Source organism: Ovis canadensis, chromosome 7 (assembly GCF_042477335.2).
Source record: "Ovis canadensis isolate MfBH-ARS-UI-01 breed Bighorn chromosome 7, ARS-UI_OviCan_v2, whole genome shotgun sequence".
Taxonomy (NCBI): Eukaryota; Metazoa; Chordata; class Mammalia; order Artiodactyla; family Bovidae; genus Ovis; species Ovis canadensis.
In genome coordinates this window covers 56,185,156-56,207,026 of record NC_091251.1, presented here as the reverse complement: position 1 = coordinate 56,207,026, position 21,871 = coordinate 56,185,156, and the positions used below count along the sequence as shown (strand labels likewise).

The 21,871-nt window shown below is 38.9% G+C and overlaps 1 protein-coding gene across 7 annotated transcripts in view; it reads right to left on the bottom strand.

Moving 5' to 3' along the window:
* CSNK1G1 (casein kinase 1 gamma 1) overlaps nucleotides 1-21,871 on the bottom strand; it is a 153,146-nt gene that overhangs the window by 103,201 nt on the left and 28,074 nt on the right. For all 7 annotated transcript variants that reach the window (XR_011258213.1, XM_069596226.1, XM_069596224.1 and 4 more), the window contains exon 2: nucleotides 4,906-5,294. Coding sequence is in view for 4 of the 7 variants with exons in the window: in XM_069596226.1 (XP_069452327.1) it covers nucleotides 4,906-5,083 (178 nt within the window). In the remaining 3 variants the exon portion in view is untranslated. The remainder of the gene's footprint in view (nucleotides 1-4,905; nucleotides 5,295-21,871) is intronic.

Sequence of the window (21,871 nt, the reverse complement as noted above, 5' to 3'; positions counted from 1 at the left end):
GTAACAAGATCACAAATATGTCTGTATTTCTGACATAGAAAGTACATTATCCTAAGGAAATAATCGACCAAGTTTGGACTACAAAGATGTTTTTATCACAAGCATCTATAAGGATGTTTAGTATAGTATTATTTATAATTTAAAAACAGAAAGAAGTCATCTGTATACTAAGACCGGCTTATAAACTACTGTGCTGCGCATACTGCGTCAGTTGTGCAGTCGTGTCCAGCTCTTTGCAGTCCCGTGGACTGCAGCTGCCACGGTCCTCTGCCAATGGGATTCTCCAGGCAAGAATAGTGGAGTGGGTTGCCATTTCCTTCTCCAGGGGAATCTCCCCAACCCAGGGATTGAACCTGGGTCTCCTGCATTGCAGGCAATTCTTTACCATCTGAGCCACCAGGGAAAGTCCAATAAATTAATAACTACAGACATTAAAAATGCATGATCTGTAAGCTGACACAAAAGTTCATGCTGATTAAAAACAAGTTTATAGTACAGTTTGACTGCATTTCTAAAATATGTCCTGATAAACATTTTTTAATTCTGGAAAATTAAATTAATTAAACACAATTAGTGATTATCTTTGAAGATACTTTTAAGTAGACTTTTTAAAAAATTTTGGGCAACAGCAAGGTTTCTTTTTTAAACTATGCCTTTAAAGGCACATTTTTTGCTTTTCTTTTTATTGCTTTTTTTTTTCTCCTGGTTACAAAATACATGCATTCATAAAAAAAGAAAAAGAAGGAAAAAAGGAGTCATCAGAAATATATAAACAGAAGTAAAAGACCAAAGGCTGTAATAATTAGCTTCTTCTGTTTAACCTTAGGGCACAAGGCTGTGCTTAACGCTCCAACCCTCTAGAAACTCTTCTCTTGACTTTCCAACTTCTCTTTCTTAAGGCTCTCCCTCTTCTAGCATCCCTTAAATGCACCCTCTTTCTCCCACTCACACAGGCTCCACATCATCTCACCACTCATGATTGCATGTTCATCAACACCTACATAGTGATGATTTCTTAATCCCTATCTGAAGCCTAAACTTCTCTGCCTCATAGTCATATTTGTGCCTATGTGCTGCACACTCCTCAAAGTCAATATATTCACCAAGTCTAACTACTTGCCTTCCCCACTGCCTACTCTGGTCCTGTGTTTTCCTATCTCTGGTAAAGGTTTCCTCATTCACTTCGTCTTCCCAGCCTCACAAACTCAGCCATCTTTGACCCCTTCCCCTAAAATAACTGGCAAACAAATCCTGCCTATAGTCTACTTCTAAAATCTCCCCCTAATTCACCCCTTCCTCTGCATCTCAGTGCCATTTTCAGAGCTAAGGCAGGCCCAGCCACCTCTAACCTGGACTACTTAGGTACCCATTATATGTCATACACATAAAAGGAGTTAAGAATATGAACACATATGAGAATATCAATAAAGCAAATTACTACCATCAAGCATATCTTGAAGTAGAGAGATGAAGGAACGTAACTCAAAGTGACAAGTAGTACAATGAGAGCAAAAATCCACAACCTCTTTACTACCTGATCTAATTTTATACTGGGAATTATCTTTCTAGAATAGAAACCAGATAATGTCTGGTTTTAGAAAACCCTTGATGGTTCTACTCCACTGCCTACAGGATAAAGTCCATATGCTTTAAGATCACACAAACACTTCACAATCTGGTCCCAACCTATCTTACACCCTCATCTACTACTTTTCTTTCACTTCACATCCCACAAGCCAGTCATATATAACTGTTGCTGCTTTGACACTATGCTTTGACACAGCACATAGAGCTTACACGTTCTGCTGGTGGAGACTCTTTCTTCCTTGTGCTCACCAGTGAAGTCCTATCTTACTCTTAATCAAATAACACGCTTCTGTGAAACCTTCATTAACCTTCTCTGCCAGTGTAGTTTTTACACAATCTACTATAATACTTATCACTTTATGCTGTAATTTGTTTTTCTCTTTCTACCACTAGCCTGTGAGATTCTTTTTTTTAAATTGTAGTTGATTTATAATATTATGTTTGTTTCAGGTATACAGCAAAGTGATTCAGTTATACATATATATATATATACATTTTTTTCAGATTCTTTTCTTTCACAGGTTATTTCAAGATATTGAATAAAGTTCACTGTTCTGTACAATAAATCCTTACTGATTATTTTATATATAGTGGTGTGTATATGTTAATCCCATACTCCTAACGTATCTTTTCCCGCAGACTGTGAGATTCGTGGGGACACCCTGTTATCTTCCGTATCTTTCCCAAAGACTAGCAAGATGGTAAATATTCAAGAAGTGTTTGTTAACTGGATGGTATGGTGGAGACAGATTTACAGAGAACCAAAATACACTGATCATCACCTGTCTGGGGAGGGTTCTCTGTCTGGAATCCAAGAGTCTATCTAAACATTAAGGCCACTACCCACCATGACCCCCTCCTACCAGGAACCCAAAGATGCTCCTGTTCCTGCTGCCCCTCTGCTTCTTATTCAGCTGGCTGTCTTTTCTTCGATGCCACAAATAACAGCAGCAAATAATACAGATAGAATCCCCTGCCCTCCGAGGGGCTTATATTCAAGCATAAAGAGAGGCAAATAAGAGGTAAGCATATATTAATAAAACGACTTCAGACAGTGATCAACGTGATGAATAACGTGAAGCAGTCTGATGGGATAGAATGCGGCTGGGGAAAAACACACTATTTTAGATGGAGGTGGAAAAGAAGTCACAGCATGTTTCTCTGAGACAGCAACATGAAAGTTGAGCCTGAGGAATAAGAAGCAATCAGCTAAGCAAAATTTTGAAGAAAGAATTCTGCAGACATAAGGAATTATAGGTGTAAAAGCTCTGAACCACGAACACAGTTGATTATTTGAGGGACAGAAGGGACAGTGTAGCTTGAGAAAGAAATGAATTTGGAGAAGAAAGCATAGCCCTGTAATGGTAGCCTGGGTGGAGGCCTATCTGCACCTTCTTGAGTTCAGAATTTTCCAGTTTACACCTCCTGTTATCTGCACAGTCCTCTACTTTCTAATATCACAGAGAGAGGGCAATGGAATGGAGTATATAGCACACCCTATTGTCAGGAAGGTATCAAATAATTCTGAACGTTCCTTTTCTTGTTTCTGTCAATAAAAGTATTCCCAGATACAATGCCCCAACAGTAATGGTCCCAGAGCAAACGAAAACCGGCACACAAGAATAAAACCACTTGAAAAGAAAGATGAGTTCTTTCTACTGACTACAAGGCAAGTCAAAATGAGACCCATCATAATTACCCTAGCTTCATTACAGGAAATAAAACACAACACTTTACCAGTCTGAGAATATACATAGGCTACAAATTTATCCTTCGACTTGAATAGATTTTTCCATTTTTGTGTAAACATAAAGATCATACACTCAATACAAATCCAGACTTAAGTAACTAAAATACATTTCCAGTTTTCACTGACCAAAATTTTCCTTCATCCTTATAGAAACTAAACAATTTTATGGTGTTTTGAGAAAGCACGAATTTATATACATTATAAACTGACTCTCAGCAGTAATTCTGTGGATGTTTATGTCATAATCTATTTAATTCAAGTACTACTGCGTTGCTAGAGCAAAGTCCATCCATTATATAAATGAATATTCACAAACCTAGCTGCTAAAGCAACTCAACAGTTGATAGGAACTCAAACAGTGTGAAATTACACATCTTACTCCTATTCTCAGTAGCATCTGCAGGCTTTGCTAACCCGAACATGAACACATCACTAAATATAAAAAGGCTTTCATTATCCTAGTCAGGTCTTAAAATTCCAGGCTGCTAGTCTTCTAGTGGTAAAAATAAATTCATTCTCAGCATCCTTAAATTCAATTCTGCACCCAGTGATCTCTGGCTAGCGCAGCTGAATCTCTGTATGGGGGGACGAGAAGATTTTTTTCAATCTTCTTTTGAAAAATCATCAGAAGTAGCTGAGGTAATCAACAAAAATCATCTTAAGCTCTCATGCTCTGTCCCCTCAGAGGGCAAAGCCTCTTCCAATAGGTCTTCGTACAGCCTCACCAGCTATGAAAAATAAGAAAACACTTTAGCCTAGAAAAGGATCTGTCACAGTCTCTAAGCTGATGACATCACAAATTTATCTTTCATTTTCTCTTCTGCATTCACCTAGAGAAGGTCATAAAAAGTATCTAAATAACCAATGTACCTTCTTCCCAATTTCATGTCTTCAAATTGGTTGATTTTATCATTATTCATCATCTCACACATAAATTAATACTCAAAAAAAAATCTCTCCTTGGTTGCAATAAAAAATTGCAAAGTTTCTCCTTGGAGCTCTAGCTTAGTCCTGATGCTGGAATTTCCAGGAAGGAATGTAAACACAGTATCAGTTGGAAAACCGCTCTAAACACTGATGTATCTCCTTGCAGAGTAAGTACGGGATCACTGAGTAAGGATTTACTCTTCCTTTACTAGGGGCAGAGTTTGAATTAAAATAAAGCCTTAATAACCCTTCTCAAAATGTGACTCAAGGACCAACAGCATCTCAATCAACTGGGAGTTTGTTAAAAAGATAGAACACAGGGCTCTATCTCTCCAACCAACTAAATCAGAATCTTCATTTTACTGTTACCTGCATGCAGATCTCCCTCCATCATAAAATCTCAGCACTGGCAGAAAATATTAAATCCTATCACACACATAGAGGGATGAACCTTGGATACCAATAACACTTGACAATGACTATAGTCACCTTCAGGAATTCTTCAGTTCTTTTAACAACAGTTCCTCATTACAAGAACATCTTATAAAATTATAAACTGCGTGTCTTGAAACACATCAAAGCTTATCACAGCTTCTGCTGTTGCTGTTAGTCTAAACCAATAACAAGAACCAAGTTCTTACCTAATCTGAGCTCTCCGAAGTTCCCACACCCTATCTTCTTGCCAACCCTGAAGTTGGGTCCCACCATAAGAACCCCAGAGGATGTTGAGCCAGATGGTCGGGAACAATGTTCTCTCCTTTGTGCCATGGGTTTAGTTGTCCGTTGTCTTTCATCCTTTTCCCTACTAGGATGGTCCATGATCCTACACGACAGTCTCCGCACAAGTAATTGAATCTGTATACGTCTCTTCAATATAAAAGTATAGCCGAATAAACTGTTGTCAGAGTACGGTAAAGAGTTCTTTTGGCACCATATTTATGTTTTTATTTCCAGGAGATGAAAAACCATTGATTAGTTCTTGCAGGATACGTAGTCTGTAGATCTCAAGCATAGGAGAACATTGTGTAACCTAGGTAAAAATAAAAAAAGCATACAGTTAAAAGTTGTATTTTAAAAACAAATTAAGAGCATTACCACTAACTAGAATGGATCCTATCCAAAACTATGCAAAGTGGATAGCTTCCTGAAATGGATTTTGGTTTTATATCCTCCAAAAGTTTAGCCATCGGGACTAGTAATTTACCTGGTAAAACACACTCAGTACACTATAGACCATGGCTATTAAGGGAACACACAACCCTTTAACATAAAATGCTTTCTTCTGGAAATGCTTTTTCAAAGGAAGGTTATTTGTTGGCTTTTTCATCACTGGCTAACAAAAATATGGTGGGGTTCCACTAAGTTAAATAAACTGAGGGCAATTAAAAGCGCTTCTTTTCAATTTGGACAGAATCTATCAGAAACGAACCCACTCTCTACCCACTGTCTCCCTCCTCCATCCCCACCATTTATCAAGCACTGACAACAATCACAAAATCCAAAACAAGTTCTGATTGACACAGTACGTGAATGTGCATGCTCAGTCGCTCACTTGTGTATGACTCTTAGTGACCTCATGGACTAAAGCCCAGCAGGCTCCTCTGTTCATGGAATTTTTCAAGCAAGAATACTAGAGTTGGGTTGCCATTTGCTCCTCCAAGGGATCATTCCAATCCAGGGATCGAACCTATGTCTCCTGCATCTCCTGCATAGGCAGATGGATTCTTTACCCCTGAGCCACCTGGGAAGCCCAAAAGCAACTAACACGTCCAGAGGCACCACTTCTATACAGGCCTTTCCAAACCCTAGTGCTACAAAGTAGTCCAGCACTAAATCTCTGGAAAGCTCAACTTTCGGTCTAGTTTTCATTGTGGGCTGAGTATAAATAACAGAGTATCTGAAGTAGATCTTTTACACAACCTCCAAGTGAAAATAAATTTGAGAAACAAAAAACTTTAAAACTCATCCATTTCAGAACTCTCCAGTTTCTCAATTCAGGGCTAAGCCCAAGACAAAGTTTACAATGAGTTAATTTCAACACTAATTTTTGAAAATCTAGGTGATTTTCCTTAATAAAAGAATATTCTGTTGTCACAGAATATTGTGTCACAGCAATCACAGATCAAACACATACTTTTATTTTACTTTTATTAAAGACTTACCTTAAAATTTTAAGGAAGAAGAGAATCAGAACTGCTTGGTTATTATTACATGTAATACAAGAAAGTCAGTAGGTCTAAGCTTCTTACAGAGACCATTAATTCCTTAGTACAAAAACAGGCACAAACCTGTGAGCTGAATTTACAAACAGGCACATGATCCCAGAATACAATGTTTACTTCACTATAGTAGTTAAACTGTTTATTTTCATCTTTTCTGTTTTTCTTTCCATTATTAATACTGCATGACAACTTTATGCTTCTCTAATGCTAATAATCATTAAAATGTATTTCCTTGAATTCAGAAAATGATATGATTTTCATAACCATATATTCTATTAAGGTAAAAAAGCAGGGTGCTAAGAATAAGTCAACAATTACTGGGCTTCCTACATGAACAACATAATGAATTTATATTTCTTATTACTTTCTCTTATTACACCTTAATCTAATAGCCTTCAATTATTTCTGTTGTCTACCCAAGGTCCCTCAAACAAGATGAGTAAAGAAAGAAAAATGGGGAATTCCCTGGAGGTCCAGTTGTTAAGATTTGGTGATTTCACTGCTGAGGGCATGGGTTCAATTCCTGCTTGGGGAACTAAGATCTTGCAATCCATGCAGTATCACAAAAAATAAAAAAGAGAGAGAGAAACACAATTTAAGATGTTTTATTTAAACAGTCCCATCTTAACAGGTGATCATGTGTCTATATACGAAAAACTGTCAGGCTATATATACTCTCTTCCCTTATATTATACATTTTTCTGAGAACAGGTAAAGGGTGTTTTAGCCTGTCCAGACACTATTGACCATTGACCTAATCCCCTAAAGCTTCATCAGTTATCATTGGTACAATAGTCTCATTTGTAAGATTTGGAAAACTGTACTACTTTGTCTATTACTCTTTGTATTTTTCATTTGTGTTCACTTTTTCCCCTGATTTAGAGCTTGTTATTTTTGCATTGTCAAAAAGGAGGAACATATTTAAATTTTAAAGTCAAAACACACACATTCTTTGTTGATAGTCATGACAGGACTTTGTTAAGCTTCTAAATCTCTCTCTCCTGATATAACTTACAGATGAAATTGTTTATGACTGTAGCTGGATCATATGGTAAAGGTATGTTTAAAGAATCTCCAAAGCGACCATACTCTTTTCTACCGTTCCTTCATTAATACAAGTTGGCTTTGGTCCTAATGCTTGCAGCCTCCTGGTCACAAATTTCAGCATCAGGTATCACTTCCCATATCAGTGTCCAAAACAGAAATGAAAGAGCAATAGCAAGATTTTCTCATCATGTATCTCTTTTTTTGGTAAAGATGAAAATTCTTTGCAGAGCCCCCAGCAAAATTCCCCTTGTGTAGAAGGTTGCCAACAAAAAGTGCCTGCAACAAATCTGAAATTTCCACTGTAAGCTCCTCAAAGAATGAGATCAAAGCCTAATATGATGTTTAGACCATAGGATAAATTTCAAGAGCAGTATAGGTTTCCCTGGTGGATCAGATGGTAAAGAATCTGCCTGCAATATGGGAGACCTGGGCTTGATTCCTGGGTCGGGAAGATCCCCTAGAGGAGGGCATGGCAACCTACTCCAGTACCCTTGCCTAGAGAATCCCCAAGGACAGAGGAGCCTGGCAGGCTGCAGTCCATGGGGTACCCATCTATATACCTATATCTATATCTATATATATATCTCACACCCAAATAAAGTATTTAGTAACCATTCAGTAAAAATGATATCTGCACACATGAATGTGCTTGCATGTGTGCTTAAAAAAAACTATCAAAAATAATATGACAATTTAAAAAAGTATAGTACAATTTAAGTAAAAACAAAACGCTTATACTCATTCTTTTTTTTTAAGTGACATCAATAAGAATCTCACTTTAATTAACCTAATGAATGATCAAAATCTTTTTATTTAACCAAAATACATTATGGGAGTGCTATTACTGAAGGGAAGAACAAAGTTTACAGATTCTCATTTTGGTTAGTTTTTTTTTTTTTTTCCGGGAGAAGGAAGAATTTATTACTTGCAGCAAGTAAGAACACTGAAGATGTTTCTCAAAGAAGTGTCTTGGTTCTGGTATTAATTTTTCTTTTTTCCACAAATTTCAATTATTAACTTCTCCCATTCTTACTATTCCAACCGTTACTGATCAATCTATTCCCACCTGATAATTATGTTTTCCAATTTTTAGTTCAGTTCAGTTGCTCAGTCATATCCAACTCTTTGCAATCCCATGAATCGCAGCACACCAGGCCTCCCTGTCCAACACCATCTCCTGGAGTTCACTCAAACTCACGTCCATCGAGTCGGTGATGCCATCCAGCCATCTCATCCTCTGTCATCCCTTTTTCCTCCTGACCCAAATCCCCCCCAGCATCAGGGTCTTTTCCAATGAGTCAACTCTTCGCATGAGGTGGCCAAAGTACTGGAGTTTCAGCTTTAGCATCATTCCTTCCAAAGAACACCCAGGGCTGATCTTTAGAACAGACTGGTTGGATCTCCTTGCAGTCCAAGGGACTCTCAAGAGTCTTCTCCAACACCACACTTCAAAAGCATCAATTCTTCGGTGCTCAGCTTTCTTCACAGTCCAACTCTCGCATCCATACATGACCACTGGAAAAACCACAGCCTTGACTAAACGGACCTTTGTTGGCAAAGTAATGTCTCTGCTTTTGAATATGCTATCGAGGTTGGTCATAACTTTCCTTCCAAGGAGTAAACGTCTTATAATTTCATGGCTGCAGTTACCATCTGCAGTGATTTTGGAGCCCAAAACGATAAAGTCCGCCACTGTTTCCACTGTTTCCCCATCTATTTCCCATGAAGTGATGGGACCAGATGTCATGATCTTTAGTGAATTTGTCAATTAGTTCTGACAGTCTTTTGGTGTTATCTTTAGGGTTTTCTACATGTAGTACTGTGTCACTTGCAAACAGTGAGAGTTTTACTTCTTCCTTTCCAATTGGGAAGCCTTTGAGATTTCCCTGGCGGTCTAGTGATTAGGATCTGGGCTTTCACTGCTGCGGACTAGGTTCAATCCCTGATCAGGCAACTGAGATCCCATAAGTTGTGCAGCACAGCCAAAAAAAGAGAGAAAAGCAGCAGCAGCCTTTTACTTCTTTTTCTCGCCTAATTGCTCTGGCTAGACCTTCTAATATTAACATATGCTGATTTCTTTTTTGATTTTCCTTGTTTAGTAGCATATTGTTTAATCTCAAGATATTTCGAATTATCCAATTGGCTTCTTGTAATTGACTTCTAATTTCGTACCACTGTGGTCAGAAAAGATGCTTAATACAATTTCAATCTTCTTAGTTGAGGGTGTGCCAAGATCTGCCAGTGTCCCAAAGAGGGGATCTCGAAAGCACCCAGATGCAGGCTGACTAGAAGCTGGACCATCCACAGCAGCTTTTAAAGTATGTAGGTAGATCTTTCAGGGAGAGACTGGGAACCGGGTTTTTTAGTCAGCTCCCTCAGAGCTGGTTAGCAGACAGGTAGGTAAGAACTGTTTCTTTGTTACAGTCCTGTGGGACCCATAAATGCAAGCGAAACAGGGGTGCATCCCCTAAAATGCAGCCACAAGAGCCAGGACAACAGATGAGTGTACAGCTCATAACAGAGAGACCACAGTGACATGGAGTAGACCAGAAGGAGAATGTGGAAATGATACCTGCCAGCCTCTCAAGTCTGTATGGAGCACTGTGGTCTGTCCCTAGATGTGTGGTGAATTAGAAACTTGACTCTTACGCAGCAGTACTTTGAATATGTAAATAGTCCTCCTTCAGAGAAAGACTGGGAAACAGGTATTTCTGTCTTCTGTCTCTGCAGTGAATTCTGGGGGGCAGCCGTGGCAAGAACTATTAAGAATTACTTCCCTGTTTGCTATAGCCTTCAGGGTCCCAGAGACACAAGCTTCACTGGCTTTCAGAGCCAGGTGTTTTGGGGGCCATCCTTCAAGTCAAAGGCTAAAATGCTGGGGTGCTACAGGCTGGGTCCAACCGCTTCATGCCTCACAAGCTGGGATTTTTAAGTTCTCTCCTGACCGTGTGTTGCTGTGCTGGGGGTGGGTTTTTTGGAAAGAGTTTATCTCAGTTTTTCTGATTCTTTTTGCCATGGGTTTTTCCTCATTTGCCCAATGTGCAGCAATTACTCATCCAGATTCTGGATTCCTTTCAGAGGGAATTCTTCTGTGTACAGCTCTAAGATTTGGTGTCTTTGGGAAGAGATGAGCTCAGAAGCCTCCTATGTTACCATCTCACACTGGAACCAAGGCCAAGCCCACCTGACAAGTTTCACTCCTTTAGTATCTCACAATTTTTCATATCTCCCCACTTAGAAAAAAATTTTTTACTACCATTTAAAAAACAAACTAATAAATAAAAATAAAATAAAATAAAAAACAAACTCTCATCCAATTATTTTGTGAGCATTGGCAAACTGATTCTAATTATTACATGAAAAAGCAAAAGCCCCAGAATAGCCAACATACTATTGAAAGAAAAGAACAAAGTCAAAAGACAGACACTACTCAACTTGAAGATTCATTATAAAGCTATAATGATCACTAATCCATGTTGTAGTAGAAAAAAGAAAGGACAAATAAATCAATGAAACAGAATAGAAAGCCCAAATCAAATATACACAAATACAGTCAAACTGTTCTCTGACAAAGGACCAAAGGCAATTCAGTGGAGGACTGTCTTTTCAACAAGTAGTGCTAGAACAAATGGATGCTACATGTAAGACGGTGAATCGAGATACACATTTTACCTGTCACAAAAATTAAACCACAGAGCCAAACATACAACACAAAAACTGTGAAACTACTAGAAGATACCACAGAAAAATATCTAAGGGACCATGAGCTTGGCAATGATTTCTTAAATACACCAATAAAAGTGCGATCTATGAAAAAGAAGATTTGATAATGTCGAACTTAATAAAAACTAAACACTTCTGTTTTGCAAAGTGACTCTAAAGAAAATGAAAAGACAAGCTATAGACTGGGATAAATATTCACAAAACACATAACTGAAAAAAAGACTGTTATCCAAAATACATAAAAAACTCTTCAAGCAATAACAAACAATCCATTTCAAAAAAAAGGGCAAAAGATTAACAGATACCTCACCAAAGATAGACAAATCACAAATGAGTATATGAAAAAGATGCTCAACATAATACACTATTATGGAATTATCTCACAGTAAATTAAAATGAGATACCACTACAATTTTCTTAGAGTGATGAAACCCCCAAACACCGACACCACCAAACGCAGGTGCAACAGTAAAACTCTTGTTCACTGCTGATGGGAATGCCAGATGGTACAGCCATTTAGAAGAGTTTGGCAGTTTTCCACAAAACCAAACATAGGTCTTTATTCAAATGAACTAACAACTTAAATCCATACAAAAACTTTCACATGAAAGTTTACAGTTGCTTTATTTGAAACTGCCAAAAACTGGAAGCAATCAAGATTTATTTCAATAGGTGAGTGGATAAATAGACTGTGGCATAACTATGCAAGGGAATACTATTCACTGATAAAAAGAAATGAGGTATCAAGCCACGAAAGGACATAGAGGAAACTTAAATGCATACTGCTAAGTGAAGGAAGCCAATCTGAAAAGAACACGTATATTCCAACTACATGACATTCTGAAAAAGGAAAAACTATTGAGACTGTAAAAAAATATATTAGTCGTTGTCGAGGATTAGTGGCATGGAGGGATGAACAGGTGAATCACAGAGGATTTTCAGTGCGATAGTAACACACTTTGTATGATACTGTAATGATAGACACGTCATTATGTGGTTGTCAAAACCCATGTAACACACAACACAGGACTGGACCCTAATGCAGACTATGGATTTTAGTTAATAAAAATAAATCCATACTGACTAATCAGGTATAAAAGTTGTACGTGTAACACTAATGCAAGGGAAAAATACTTACTAAATAGGAAAAATGGGAAGGGGGTACTGTGAGGGAGTATATAGAGACTTTCTGTATTTTCTGTTCAGTTTTTATGTTAACCTAAAATTGTACCTAAAAATCTACAAAAATACAGTCTTTAATAATAATTCCATCTAAAACAGTATCAAGAAAACTCAAAGTACTTATGAACATATTTTATACAATGTACAAAATTTATGTTCAAAACTATAATATACTACAGAAATAAAGATCTGAATAAACAGATATACTGTGTTTACAGACTGGAAGACTCAATATATTGATAGTTGTCATGTTAATTTTCCCCAAACTGACAGATTTAATGCAGTCCATATAAAAATTACTATGGAATTTTTATACATATTAACAAGTTGATTAAGAAGTGTTTATGGGAAAGAAAATTACTGAGAATAGCCAAATCACTCTTTTAAATACACACACACACACAATATATGAGGACAAATATGACATGATTCCACTCAGATATCTAGAGTTGTCAAAATTACAGAAACAGAAAGTAGTGAAGGGCTAAAAGAGAGTTGTTGTTTGATGGGTACAGAGCTTCAGTTCTGCAAGATGAAAAAGAGAGGATGTGTTCCACAGCAATGTGAATATAGTTAACACTACTGAACTATACACTTAAAAATAGTTAAGAGGATACATTTGTGTTACGTGTTTTTCCCAGCAAAGTAAAAAAATTTTTTTTTAATTTGGAAGACACATTTTTAAAGCTACGGTCATTGAGACACACGTGTTACTAAAAATATAAAGTTCAATAACAATCCTCTCCTCTTTGAAGGAAAAGTAGAAATTAAATGCAAGGGGACACTAACAAACTTTCTTGGCCATTGAATATCCACAGCTACACTTATCAAAACTCAGTCTAAGAGTTCACTCCAAGATCTGTGTATTTCCTTACATGTAACTCAAAATGTAAAATGAGCAGGTCCACGGAGTGGAAAAGGAACAAGGGACCCCATACAGAGTGTGCTGCTGCTGCTGCTAAGTCAGTTCAGTTGTGTCCGACTCTGTGCGACCCCATAGATGGCAGCCCACCGGGCTCTCCGGTCCCTGGGATTCTCCAGGTAAGAACACTGGAGTGGGTTGCCATTTCCTTCTCCAATATAATTCTTACTCGTTAGTAAATTATGATGCAGTCCTTACGGCTCTTTAAAAGAATTATCATCTCAGTTTAAGCTGCTGCTAAGTGTAAGACCCTGAAAATGGTGAGGAGCCCAGCATGGAAGTCCTAGGTCCTCACCCAGCATGGTATGCTGGAGCACAGGCAAGGTGAAGCCATCTTCATCTATGTGGAAGAGGCAGTCTGGCATGGAGTGGCAGAATCCAAGTGAAGTGAGGAGTGAGTGGAGGTGGAGGCAAATTGATCAAATAAGTAAACGTACTGAACAATGACAGGTTTTTCACTGTAAGAGAAAAGAATTACAAAAATGGAAAGGGAAAACAACTAGAATGAACTGGGTGGTACTGAACTGGCATTGGAAGTATCAATGTAAACTCATGATATTATCTATACATATATATGTATGTTATTGTTTAGTCACTAAGTTCTGTCTGACTCATTTGCGACCCCATGGACTGTAGCTCACCAGGCTCCTCTGTCCATGGGAATTCCCAGGCAAGAATACTGGAATGGGTTGCCATTTCCTTCTCCAGGAGATCTTCCTGACCAAGAGCTCAAACCCAGGTTGCCTGCATTACAGACAGATTCTTTACCACTGAGTCACCAGGAAAGCCCCATACATACATATACTTGACAAACAAACACAGCAATAAAATAATTAAGAGCTCTATCCACTACCAGGGCCTGAGAGGAACAACACTCGATAGCATGAGCACATGTGGCACCCAGATTTTGGTTTTAAAACCATTCTCAAGGATCCAGAGCACCTCAGAAATGACTCATTCCAGAGCTAAGGTAGTGGAATACAAGACGAGCCTAGAAAATTGAGGTAAGGAAGTGATCAATGAATGGTGGGGACATGTCAAAAGGACACAAGGGACACATAGGGATTCACAGTGGCCAAATATAAACATCAAAATAAATTACACTCAAGCCTCCCTAATGGTCCAGGGGTTAAGAATCTTCCTGCCAATGCAGGGGAAAGTGAAGAAAGTGTTAGTTCCTCAGTCATGTCTGACTCTCTGTGACCCCATGGACTGTAGCCCACCAGATGCCTCTGTCCATGGGATTTTCCAGGCAAGTATACTGGAGTGGGTTGTCATTCCCTTCTCCAGGGGATGTTCCTGACCCAAGGATTGAACCTGGGTGTCCTGCATTGCAGGCAGATTTCTTTAACCAGCTGAGCCACCTGGGAAGCCCCAAAATTTATTTATTTGGCTGCATCAGGTGGTTGCTGCATGTGGGATCTAGTCCCCTGACCAAAGATCAAACCCTGGCCCCTTGCATTGGGAGTGCAGAGTCTTAACCCCTGAATCACCAGGGAAGTCAATATCCATATCAGGACTTCCCTGATGGGCGAGTGGTTAAGAATCTGCTTTGCAGTGCAAGGGACATGGATTCAACTCCTGGTCAGGGAACTAAGATTTCACATGCTGAGGAGAAAGTAAGTCCATGTGCCGTGGGTTCAATTCCTACTCCGGGATGATCCCACAAGCCACAAGGCAGCTAAGCCCATTTGCTACAACTACTGAGCCAGCACTCTAGAGCCCTGGGGCCACAACCACTGAGCACACACGCTACAAGAACTGAAACCCGTGCATCCTAGGTCTGCGCTCAGCGACAAGAGAAGCCACCACAACTAGAAGCCAGGCACCACAATGAAGAGTAGCCCGCACTCGCCACAGCTACAGAAAAGCCCGCACGCAGCAACAAAGACCCAACACAGCCAAAAAGAAAGAAATCTTTAAAAAAAAAAATCACTGTAACAGATTATAACCCACTGAATAAACTAATAAACCAGGGATTTACACAGATATAATTAAATACATTAAAACCCTGAATATGATTTGACCATACTACTTACTGTTAAGGACATCCACTGAGTATTATTTTTAATATCAAGAAACTAGAGTCAACTTAAATTCCCATATTAGAATGGTTAAAACAAAACAGTATCTCCATATATGGAACAGTATAAGCTACTGAAAAGAAAAAAAGGTAGATTTATTATGTGCTCGGTTTGTAAAGAAAACCAAATATGGTATGACGGGGAAAAAAAGGTCTGTGAACAATCATATGTATAGTATAACCCCACTTTTTAAAAAAAAAACAGTTAAAATCCTTCTGCAATCTCTCATGTGAATACAGTTTGTGTGTATTTAGAAAGAAATCTGATAGGATGCATTAGAAACTGAAACCAGTTAATCTCTGAGGAACACAATTAAAGGGCAAAGAATGAAATTTTAAACTTCTATTTTATATCTCTGCATTCTAAATAATTTTAAATAAGCAACACTACTTTAGTTATTTAATTTAGTTATTTATTTGTTTAGTTGCTATTTCACAGAAACAAAAAGTCTTATGATGAAAATTCCTTTGATTTTCTAACACCAAACCTTCTTCCTGTCTCATACAGGAGAGGTGGCCCTCCTGCCCAAGTCAAATCACTTCTACAAACTTCACTGTATTACTGCTCTCTCCTGTTAACTTTATCCTTCTCTGTTGACTTCCTATAATGAGCATTAAACATGTTCACAACCTTACCATTAAAAACACAAGCCCTAACACCCATCCCTTGATCACTATTTCCTGCCTGGCAGCCATTCTGTCTCTCCCCACAGGCCCTTCACAACCAAACTGAAGACCTGTCCTCACTAGATGTTTCTGTTTCCTCATTCCTGAACTCACTGCAATAAGGTTTTTAATCCCATCCCTCCAAACCACTGATCTCCTTCTCTTCACCCAGGTAAATCACATCCTTGAAGAAAAAATCCAAGAAACACGTTTTAGTAATCTTATTCTCCTGATCCTGACAGCCTTTCGGTCTTTCTCAAAATATTTTTTCCCCTTTGGGTTCATGCTGTTTTTCCTCCTTTGGGTTCTCCCAGGTTTTCCTCCTATCTCTCACTGCTTCTTCTTACTCAGCCTGTCCCTAATTGTTTCATTTCCTCCCAATACTGGAGCAAGCCTACCTCTTTTCTCACTCAAAACCACTCCCACGGTGTCTAGTCACGTATTCATTCAAAAAATATTTAATAAGTGTCCATTTACTAAAGACACTGTTCCAAAGTACTGCAGTTATTGTTCAAAGCACTCCTACATGTTCATTTATATGCTGATGAATCTTAATTTGTATTTCCAGCTAACACCCTTCTCCTGTGTTTGAGATGTATATACTCACCATATTTTTCTACCTCACCATAGAAAATTCAGACACCTCAATTTCAATAGTCCGAATTAAGCTCATCTTCTCTTGGTTCCCACTTCTCCCACCATCCCTCTCCTCCCCAAGAAACTGTCAAACCTACTTTCTTCTCTTGGGTTCTTTCTTCAGTGAATACTATACTAACCATCTACCCAGTGACCTAAACAAGACACAGGAATTTTAGCTCTTAAATAACACTCAAATCTCTAAGCTTTCCTCAGACTTCATTAGCATCACTCTGGAAAGAAACCATTCTCCCACAGGAATGAAACAATCTCTCAAGTGATCTTGCTTTCAGATTTCTCCTCTCAACTCCCTTACCTCTCTCTCCAAACCAATTTGTGCAGCACTGTAGCCAGAGGGAACTTTATAAATGCAAGTCTAATCATGTCATCCTCCAACTTGAAGGCCTTCAACAGCTTCCCAATGCCCTTAAAAAATGCTTCTCAGGTGGCTCAGTGGGGGCTTACAGTCCTTCCTGACCTGGGACATACTCACCTCTACAGCTTCATTTCAGTTAAATCACTCCCTTATGTTACATGCTAATGAATACCAAACTCACTTCATTTTCACCAAAGGGCCCTTGGCCTGGATCCCCCTTTTATCTCTGCTCCTTCATTCGTTCCTGCTCCTCTTTAGCTTTTACTTGAAACATACCTTTCTCTGGAAAACTTTTCCTTCGACTCGATTCTTACAGACTCTTTTAGCATCCCCAAACAGCATTAACCACTGCGCACTGTAGCTGCTTGTTCACTGGTATATTATTCTGTGAAGGTAGGAACTCTCATTCACCATTTTATTCATAGGGCCTGGCACAGTAGGTTCTCAAGTATTCAACGAATAAAGGAATATATAATAAATGAGTTCTCAATCTTGGTTTTCAACCAAAGAACAGATTTGACAGGTTGATCTAAGAGATTGTAATTCCTGCCATCATTCTCAAGAGAAAGAAAAACATAATAATTCTAAGTACCATGATGACTATATCCTGCTTAGTTATATGCAATGTGTTAACTGTAGAAAAGGCACTAATCATTAGGAAAGTGAGTGAAGTCGCTCAGTTGTGTCCGACTCTTTGCGACCCATGGACTGTAGCCCACCAAGCTCCTCTGTCCATGGGATTCTCCAGGCAAGAATACTGGAGTGGGTTGCCATTTCCTGCTCCAAATCATTAGGAAAGTATGACCCAAATTTTTACCCAACTTAGATGTCATAAGACAGCATCAGAAAATAAAATCTAACAACCAAGACACTAAGTGGTCTCACCTGAGTTTCTCTGGCATTATCACTATTTAGCTCCTATATATTTTTCTAAGCCATGCAAAAACAGCCTGTTTAACACAGACACACAGTTGGTGAAGTAGAAGACCAAAGCCAGAAATCTGCCAATTTATTTTCAGCCCTGACACCAATTCACTTTCCTCCATTTGATTCACTTTTTCCCACAAAAAAAAGGGACACACCTGAAACTTACCATATCTTTTACTACAGGACAGAAAGATTTAAATTGTTCTTAGAGGAAAAAAAAAGAAAAGAGGGAAAGGAAAGAGAGAAGTATGTACAGGGAACTTACAATTTTCAGTTCTGCATGTAAGGAGCTTAGAAGTCACCACTCTAACAGGTAAAAACTCTAGGAACTGAAAGATCAACAGCTCTCAGATCCATAAAAGAGGGAAGAGTATCGACTGAACCACTGATGCCCAGACTGGAGAAGGACAAGTGAAAACAGGGAGTCACAGCTTACTGGAGTAGACAGTATGTGGCAGGAACCAGCGCCAGGGAAGGAAAACCTGAACTGTAACCGATGAATTTCTGGATGCTCAGTGTAAATAGCTCTAAGAGTTAAAGGTTCCAGGTCACAGGAGGGACCCCACAATTTTGTGAGATTTGCCTCCAGGAGCTCGACCAGGTTCCCACAGCAAATATTAGAGAAAAAAATTAAAAATCCCCTTGAGCTTTCAGTTGGGCAATGGAAAAGTGAACTATTTTTAAATATGCCAGAGGACTCTGTTTTTTAAGGATGCCTGCCCTCTGGAGAAAATAGTTAATCACAGCCTAACTTGCTAGGGTATTATTTGTCAGAGCCTAACTGACCTGGGAAAAGAGAACTACTCAACTCCAGCTCCCTCTAGCCTTCCACATCATGGGAGGGAAATGCCCAAGCTCAAACGACTCTGGCCATCCTGTTCCAACGAAGTGAGACACACATGAAACTCACAGTTTAGAGCAACAGGCTCACTAAAAGACTGACCTTCCCTTCCCCTTATACCTTGCCATTTTATTATGAAAGGCCTATTACAGCTATTCCTTTTACCAGGTATATCATATCTGGCTATCAAGAAAAAATTATAAGGCATACTAAGAGGCAAAAAATGCAATAAGAAGAGACAGAGCAAGTAACAGAACAAGAGATGGCAAGAATGATGGAATTATCAGATCAGGAATTTAAAACAACTATTATTAACAAGCTAAGAGCTCTAATGTCCTTCAGAAGTTGAATGGATAAACTATGGTATATCCAGACATCCAGAATATTGAAGTGAAGTGAAGTGAAAGTCACTCAGTCGTGTCTGACTCTTGGCGACCCCATGGACTATACAGTCCATGAAATTCTTTAGGCCAGAATACAGGAATGGGTAGCCTTTCCCTTCTCCAGGGGATCCTCCCAACCCAGGGATCGAACCCAGTTCTCCCACATTGCAGGAGGATTCTTTACCATCTGAGCTGCCAAGGAAGCCCAAGAATACTGGAGAGGGTAACCTATCCCTTCTCCAGCAGATCTTCTCGACCCAGGAATCAAACTGGGGTCTCCTGCATTGCAGGCAGATTCTTTACCAGCTGAGCTATCAGAAAGCCCAGATATCCAGAATATTATTCAACATTAAAAAAAAAATGAGCTATCAAGCTACAGAAAGAAAGAAGAAATTTAAATGCATATTAGTAAGTGCAAGAAGCTAATCTGAAAACGCTATATACTGTTTGATTCCAACTATATGACATTCTGGAAAAGGCAAAACTAGAGACAGTAAAAAAGATCAGCAGTTACCATGGGAAGGGTGGTGGGTGCACAAGTGCAGCACAGATGATTTTTAGGCAAAACTACTCTCTATGATACTATAATAGTGGATACGTGTCATTATACATGTCCAAATTATGAACATGTTGGACATTATTATATGGACATTATGTCCAAATTCACATAATGTACAACACCAAAAAAATCTCCCTGTGCTTCCAGCAGGGGGAGGGAAAAATAAACTAGTTTGAAATACACCAGAAGCTTAAAGTACAGGATTTAGATAATTATGACGTGTCAGTGCTGGTTCATCAATCGTAACAACAGTACCACTCTGATGGATGATCCTGATAATGGGGGAGGCTATGCATGTGTAGGAGCAGAGGGTATATGGGAAGTCTCTGCACCTTCCTCTTAATTTTGCTATGAATCTAAAACTACTCTTAAAAAATGAAGTCCTTAAAAAAAATAATTCCCTGGGATCCAGTGGTCCAGGTTCAGCACTGTCACTACTGGGACCTGGACCCTGCTTGGGGGAACTAAGATCTCACAAGCCTTGCAGAATGTCCCATCCGCCCCAAAAAAGATACACAGATACGTGTTTTAAAATACTATTTCTAATAAAAGAAACAAATGAAATTACAGCAATTACTGAAGGAGTCTGCATAATTTCTTGGCGTCAAAAAGGAGAAGTACAGCACATGTATTTACTCAAGGCGGAGTCCTTTTTTCTTCAAAGTGGAGTTCTTAATTCAACCAAACATTTACTGACTGTCTCCTACGTGCCTAAAACTAGGATAGTCACTAGGGATGTAACAGTGAACTCACCATATGCACAGTTCTAGTGCTCACAGAGTTTACAGTGGGCATCACAAACAATCACATTATAACCCCTGCAAATTTGCGTCATGCTGCAAAGACCTGCTGAAGATAATGGGGAAGTCAAAAGGGAGAGTTTTAGAAAGAGGGTGATCAAGGCCTTTAGTAGAAGCTACATTTAAATACTGTCCTCAAGGATGAGAAGAAGCCAACCATGTCAAGAGCTGGGATCAGAGCCTCCAGAAAGAGAAAAACCCGGTAGAGACTCTTGGTAGAAGAAGACCAGCAAGGCAGGGGATTATAAGGGAAGAGGTGGCAGGAGTCCACTATTCAGGATTTATAGTTGCTGATAAGCCACCGTTATCGAATGAGAAGCCATTTAAGCATTTAAAGTAGGGAACTGACATTTATATTTAAAAGGGACTTAGGTTTATAAAAGACATTTATATTTTTATATCACCTGACGCCAGTCAGAATGGCCATCATCAAAAAATCCACGAACAATGAATTTCGCTGAAGAGGGTATGAAGGAAAGAGAATCCTACACTGTTGGTGGGAATGTAAACTGGTAAAACCACTATGGTTAACAGCATACAGAGGTTCCTTAAGAAACTAAAAACAACTACCATATACATGACCCAGCAATCCCACTCCTGGGCATATACCTGGAGAAAACTGTAATTCCAAAAGATACATGCACCCCCATGCTCACTGCAGCACTATTTACAACAGCCAGGACATGGAAGCAACCTAATGTCCATCAACAGAGGAACGGACAAAGAAGATGTGGTACATATATACAATGGAGTATTATTCAGCCATAAAAAAGAATGAAATTGTGTGCATTTGCAGAGACATGAATGGACCTAGACATTGTCATACAGAGTGAAATGAGTCAGAAGTAGAAAAACAAACATTGTACATTAATGCACATATGCAGAATCTAGAAAAGCATAAGATGAACCCATTTGCAAAGCAGAAATAGACACACAGACATATGGACACCAAGATGGGAAAGTGGGGTGAGAGGAACTGGAAGATCTGGATTGATATATATACACTACTGAGTATAAGATAGGTAATTAATGACAAAACGTGGTCCACTGGAGAAGGGAATGGCAAACCACTTCAGTATTCTTGCCTTGAGAACCTCATGAAAAGTATGAAAAGGCAAAAAGATAGGACACTGAAAGATGAACTTCCCAGGTTGGTAAGTGCCCAATATGCTACTGGAGATCAGTGGAAAAATAACCCTAGGAAGAATGAAGAGACAGACCAAAGCAAAAACAACACTCA